The following is a 6,796-nucleotide window of genomic DNA, read 5'->3' on the forward strand; positions in this document are numbered from 1 at the left end:
AAGTAGAAAGCAAATGTTTTGAGACTGATGATGGCAACAAATGTACAAACGTGCTTGACACATAGATGTATGTATGGATTTTGATAAAAATTGTATGAGCCCCCAATAGAATGATTTAAAAAAACTTATTTGTAGCTCCTTGTTTTCACCATTTTTTTTCTCCATCTAAGATGTTTTCCTGAAGATCTTTATAGGAATTATGTTTACTGATTAGAATCCCACATCCTGTTATTTGCCTTGCTTGATTTTTGGTGGCGGGATTTAAGATTTGGGGTGGGGAAAGGGCCTTAAAAGTGGGGACATAACCACAATAATGAAACCAGAGTTTTGAATTAGTTACAAATTGTATATTCAACCCAATAATAATCAAGAGTCAAGTTTAATTTTAGACAAAATCCATCACAAAATAGCACACAATTTCAAACAAGGCTAAAATTGTCAACTTTCATACAGGGAAATCTATAAATCCATCAATTACGTAAAATGGGTTTGAAATATCAGCAGTTCACTCCTCAGCCTGTTTTACTGTTGCACATAAATAATGACGAGGCAAAGAACTGCCACTAGTCCGAGCGCTTGCAGGCCCAGGAACCACAGCATAAGCCAGAAGAAGACGACTATTACTGGTTCCACGATGCGTTCTCCGAAGTATAATCTCGTGAAGCCCATGCTGAGAAGGCTTCTGTTCAGTCCACCAAACAGCGTCCCCATCTTTTTGTAGTCATCTCCAGCAGGCTCGCCACTGTGGGCTTGTGGTTCTTTACCATCCTTTGAAAAGAAAACACGACAAAATACACTATGAAAAATACACGAATGCCTTTAGGAAATTAGGGCTAGTTCATATTTTTTAACCTGCTCAAGTTCATTCAATAACCATATGCAAACTTTTGTGTGTGTGCCAACTTTATATGATGCGATTGACATGTTTAATGATCATTTGATTGACATTTCTCTCAACCGTGTCTGGGGCCACCTTCCCAGAACATGAGAAACACTGATTTCTGTGGAATCCATAGTGACTGGAATTTTAACTATCTGAATGCTAATTTACAAGATGAAGGGAAGTAGCTGATTCACTTCCGTACATTTTCTGATTTCCTGGAATGGCCTAGAGACAGCTGCTTAAATGAAGAGTGATAAGGTTTCTATTTTCTTGTTAGTACTGTGGTTAAGAGCTTAGCTGCTAACTGAAAGGATGGTGCTTCGAGCTCACTGGTTACTGCTCCACAGGACAAACATTTCTGTAAAGAGTGTTCCAAAGCCTTGGAAGCCCTATGGGGCAGTTCTTCGTGGTTTTGTAGGGTCATGAGGAGGAAGTTGGGATAGATGAAACACCAACAGCTTTTTGTTTTACCCGACCCCCACGTCCAACACACACTTCTTTTAATGGGGCAGATACCCGCATCACTTCCTTTTAAGTCCATTCCTCTGATATGGAGACTTGAAGAACAATAGCTTTTGCATGTGTGGCTGAGCAATCCTTAGATGCTATGGCTGTGATCGCCAACCCCTTTTCTTGTCATCGATACAGCAAATCCTTACTGAGTGTCTACTTTGTCTCTGATAGCCTTTTAATTTGCTGTGGCTAGCTCACTAACAATAAATAATAAGTATACTGCAAAAGAAAAAAATATATATATATACTGCAAAAAACAAAAAAACCCAGCTCTCAATGCTCAGAATTTGTTACTATAGAAACCCTCTGTACCTCTCTTCATGTACAGTTTAATTATGAATTTCAGAACCTGTCTGGAGCTAGTGAAGTAGTGGATCTAGGTGAAATGCAGACATCATTATAGACCACTGCAGTTTTCTGTTCAAATTCTACTTCAAGGCTTCTTATAAGGAGAAACATAATTTTAAAATAAGGATTATTTTATACACGTAGTCCAATAGTCCACTTAGAAGCCAGTATCTCAGAAAATGTACATTTGTGCCCAGTTGTCCTTAGCCAAGAATATTTCCTTTTTCTATTACCTTCCCTTCGTATTTAAGGCCATCATGCCAGTTATTAAGCTGTTACTGTCTCTGAACTTCAAACATACCCTCGAGAACATTTCTGGTTTCCTGTTTAGTAGACGATACCACAGAGGCAATACATGGGTGGGCAAAGAAGGAAATTTTTCTTATTTGCTTCCGTGGGCTTCTTGATCCTGTTAGTTTTACCTTCTGGCAGCAAGAGGACCTTTCAGGAGCAAGACCTGATTCAATGGGGGTTACTGGACACTTGCAGAGCCAATTCATTGGGTTTCCTTGAGAAATCAGCTCCAAACCCAGGAGCTCCTGCTCTCGGCCTGTGCGGTCTGTGCCGTGAGCTCAGGCACACCTGCGCCAGGCAGACCTCATTCTCAGAAGTCTCAGTTTCAGTTTCAAGCAGTCACTTTCCTATCGTCTCAGTTTTAGAAATTCCACCTATTTTCTTTGCTAGCCCAGAGATGGTATGATGGCTGCTCTGGCTGTTGCTATTTCTATGATACTTTAGTGCAGTCATTTAAAAAATGTAATCTATATCAGAATTAATAAGAGGTCCTGTTAAAAAGATTGTTTGAAATGTGCTGTACCCAATTGATGTATGTATGGATTGTGATAAGAGTTGTATGAGCCCCCAATAAAATGATTTAAAAAAAAAGATTGCTTGGCCTCACCAACCTGGGTTTCTGATGAAATTACTCTAGAGTGGGACTTGAAGTCTAAAATTTTTCATTTCTAACAAGCCCACCACTTCCCCTGCAAACCAAACCTGTGGTCACCAAGTCATTCCCAACTCAAGGTGGCCCCATGGGTTATAGCCCAGAACTGTCATCTTTCTAGAAGCACATTGGCTAGGGTCTTAAAAAGTTACAGGAAAAATGGAATTTAAAGATTATGAAAATGTCCTACAAAAGTTTTGAACCCCCTCATACATCGTTGGTGATCGTCTCCTACATGATGGGTGGTCTATCTTTAGGTGAGCAGTGGAGAGGAAGCCACCCAAGGCCCCAACAAATTTTCAGGTGATGGTAATGATACTTGTTTGGTGACCATCCTCTGAAAATTACGACCTTAGTGGTTGGTTTGTGTGTTTTTTTTAACCATTTCCTGCTCCTCAACAACTAATGAACAATCCTTTGTATGAAACTGAAAATTTTTTTCATATTTGTTATTGACACAATTTACATATCATCCGAGTCAATGTTTTAAACATACTAAGTAGTTGTGCAATGATGTATTAAACTTTGTTAAAATAAATGGCATAGTCTTCTCTCCTCACTCTGAATTTCATAGCTACAAAAGAAAACCTATGTCATATAAGTAACATGCTTTGTAATTATACTTTATCAAATCTAGGTTCTTTTAGAAGCCATCATTTAAATCAGTATTCATTTATTCAACCCTTATTTGCTTATAGCTGGTATAAGATGGATAGTCATATGTTAAAAAAAAATAGATTGAAGTCAAGGCCAATGGAAAACAAAGCTACTTCACTCAGAACATCAGGATTTAAGGAGAATGGATACATGGAATGGTCTAAGTTAAGACAAATAATAATAATAATAATAATAATAATAATAATAATAATATACTGAGGGTTCAGAAGAGGAGCTGATGTAAAGGATTTCAAGAAGAAAAGAAAATATTGAAAATTAGAAAGACAGCAATTGTCCTCTTATGCTTGATCTACGGGAACTACGGATTGTAATAATATTTGTAAGAGCTCCTTGATGTATGGATTGTTACAAGAGCTGTAAAAGCCCCCAATAAAATGATTTAAAAAACCGAACCCCAAAACATGCCCCAAAGAGCTTGGTGAAGTTTTCGGACATGCTTAGAAAACATGGGTTCACTTAAATTCCTTTAGTAGAAACCCAAGGTTGATGATTTCCATTATCAGTCATAAGTAATTATTATTATTTTATGTCTTTTAAACATGAGAGCTATGGAAAGCTTTATTTCCTATCCTACACATACAATTTAAAATAAGTGATAATGAGAAGGATGAATAAGCAAAACCTAAGTTTTGTAATTTTGCAAAGTATATTACAATCAGATAAGATACATTTTAACATGACTTCAAAAGGTGATCTTTCTCCACATGGTATCACATAGTGCCACAGGAAGTTGATAAAATAGTGCAAAACTGAAGTTCAATAATGGAGCAATGCTGTTGTGTATATTGTATGTTTAAGCCAGAATTATTTTTCAGTTATCATTCCGGCCATCACGTCAACGCTGACGCATAGTGACCCTCTAGGACAGAGTAGAATGACCCTGTGCGTTCCAGAGATGCTAGTCTTCACAGAAATAGAAAGCCTCATCTTTCTCCTACTTCTATAGTTATATTTATACATAAATATAATTTTGGATTGCTTTATAAACTTTCATTTCTATTAAAACACAAGATAAAGAAAATGCTGTAGAAATACCTCAAACCCAACATTAACTAGGTAAGTGACCTTAGTCAAATTACTTCACTTTTCTAAGACTTAATCCATGAAGTATACTTATATATCTCATTTTGATACTGATCATTTTCATTCAAATATATTAATCAGTCCTTTCTTGATAATTTGATTTCTAAATGATTTTTTCCCTTTACTGATGTGCTGTGATGGGTCAATTCCATGTTTCTCAGTTTCCCATACTTCTCATGATAATATGCTAAGTTAAACACACACACACACACACACACACACACACACACACACACACACACACACTTAACTTGTTCTTGCCCAGTATTTTTCTTTTCCTGGGAAAGAACTAGAGTTGGTGATTTCATTGAGTGTTCTTCTGGTCCCTCATCCTTCCTCACTCCTCTGTCTAGCTGGTATTGCTGAGATTGCTCCTAACATCTTTTTCAAAACTTTTATGTCTTTCTCTTTTCCCCCTCACGGTTCTAAATCTCTTTTAATCTGTGCACATTTTGTACTGTGGGGCTTTTGTTGTTGCTGGTGAAGTTTTTTTTTTTCCTCCTTCCAGGCTTGTGGGTTTAGTTGAAAAGAACCTGAAGCAGGCATGGCCCTCTTCTGAAGATTTGCTTTAAATTCTGAATAAGATGATCTAAATCGACAAACTGCTGTGAGTTTTTCAAGGGGAGAAGTAGGGTTTATAACACACAAATCTAAATAGGGAATTAGTTAACTCCTAGAGGCAGCAATGATCACATCATCTCTGATTTTAGATTGCAGTAGGATTGAGAATGCTAGTGGGGGACCCTGTGAAGATAAGTTGGAAGAAGCCGTGACGGCTGAAACTTACTGCTGCAGCTTCTCTGAATTACAAAAAACGTCATGTATAAACAAAATGGGAGAGAATAGTGTAATGAACCCCCATGGGCTCATCAACCAGACTGAATAGTTATGAAGATTTTACCACACTTATTACAATTTATTAACATAGGAAATCTAAAGGAGGGGAACAGAGTTAAAAAAAAATCCTAAAAGTGACATATCTTCCCAGGAGAAGTTTCACAGAAACAGTAAAGATATGTAGGAAAGGATGTAATGCAAACACTGCCATGAGTCGATGCTGACTCATAGCAAGCCAAAGACAGATGAGAACTGCCCCTGTGGGTTTTGGAGACGTAACTTTTTTTTTTCCAGAAAGCCAGTCCTTTAATTTCAAAAAAACTGTGCCACACATTTCTACCGAGTGCTGATGGTCACCTGCCATACTCGCACGAGGTTATCTGTGTGACCTGCAAACAGAGTCTCGCCTTCAGCAGACCAGGCCAGAGAGGTGCACTGGGGTGGCTCGGCCTTGCTGCTGGTGCTGATAACTTCTTGCTTCAGCTCATCCACAATGATCTTGCCTTCCAAGTCTCAGATCTTGATGCTGGGGCCTGTGGCAGCACAGAGGCAGTAGCGGTTGGGACTGAAGCACAGGGCGTTGATGATGTCTCCTCCATCAAGGGTATAAAGGTGCTTGCCTTCATTGAGGTCCCACAGCATGGCTTGGCCATTCTTGCCTCCAGAAGCACAGAGGGATCTATCTGGAGAGACCGTCACAGTGTTCAGGCAGCCTGTGTGGCCGATGTGGTTGGTTTTCAGCTTGCAATTAGCCAAGTTTCACACCTTGACCAACTTGTCCCAGCCACAGGAGACGATGATGGGGTTGCTGCTGTTGGGCGAAAGCGCACACAGGACACCCATTCAGAGAGGCTCTCGTCCTGGACGGTGTACTTGCAAACTCCCAGAGTATTCCACAGCTTGATGGTTTTATCTCGGGAGCCAGAGACAATCTGCCGGTTGTCAGAGGAGAAGGCCACACTCAGCACATCCTTGGTCTGGCCTACACAGCGGCGTGTGGTGGTGTCAGCTGTCAGATCCCAGAGACGTAGTGCTCCATCTCAGGAGCCCGAGAGCACAAACTGGCCAGCAGAAGAGGTACCACGTCACTCACAGTGAGAGTGACCATGCAGAGCACATTAGGGAATGCCATAGTTGGTCTCAGCCCTCGTGAGCTTCCACATGATGATGGTCTTATCTCGCGAGGCAGACAGTATCATGTCGGGGAACTGTGGCGTGGTAGCGATCTGCGTTACCCAGCCGTTGTGGCCCTTGAGGGTGCCACGAAGGTTCATTTGCTCAGTCATGGCGGCGGCGGGTGTGGGGGTCGCCACAGCGACAAGGATGGCACCAGATAGCTCTGACACAGCAGCTCCTGCTGCTGTTCAGCGGAGAAAAAGTGAGGCGTAACTCTTTACAGGAGTAGAAACTCCTGTCTTTCTCCCTTGGAGCAGCTGGTGGTTTCAAACTGATGGGTTAGCAGCTCATCACAGAACCACTGTGCCACCAGGCCCCCTTACTCAGGAAGG

General features: G+C 40.5%; 1 protein-coding gene and 1 pseudogene across 1 annotated transcript; both read right to left on the reverse strand.

Annotated features, from left to right (window-relative positions):
- Window positions 1–332: 332 nt before the first annotated feature.
- Window positions 333–1,405, reverse strand: FAM241A (family with sequence similarity 241 member A). Its single transcript, XM_013004865.2, has 2 exons — window positions 1,400–1,405; window positions 333–768 (listed from the first exon to the last, which is right to left on the reverse strand). The coding sequence occupies exons 1-2, from the start codon at window positions 1,403–1,405 to the stop codon at window positions 523–525; spliced, it is 252 nt and encodes an 83-aa protein (XP_012860319.1). The 3' UTR covers window positions 333–522.
- Window positions 1,406–5,624: 4,219 nt separating this feature from the next.
- On the reverse strand, window positions 5,625–6,589 carry LOC101649709 (annotated as a pseudogene).
- Window positions 6,590–6,796: the final 207 nt, after the last annotated feature.

Source organism: Echinops telfairi, unplaced genomic scaffold (assembly GCF_000313985.2).
Source record: "Echinops telfairi isolate 266 unplaced genomic scaffold, ASM31398v2 ScPeMD7_7468;HRSCAF=8506_0, whole genome shotgun sequence".
NCBI classification, from domain to species: Eukaryota; Metazoa; Chordata; class Mammalia; order Afrosoricida; family Tenrecidae; genus Echinops; species Echinops telfairi.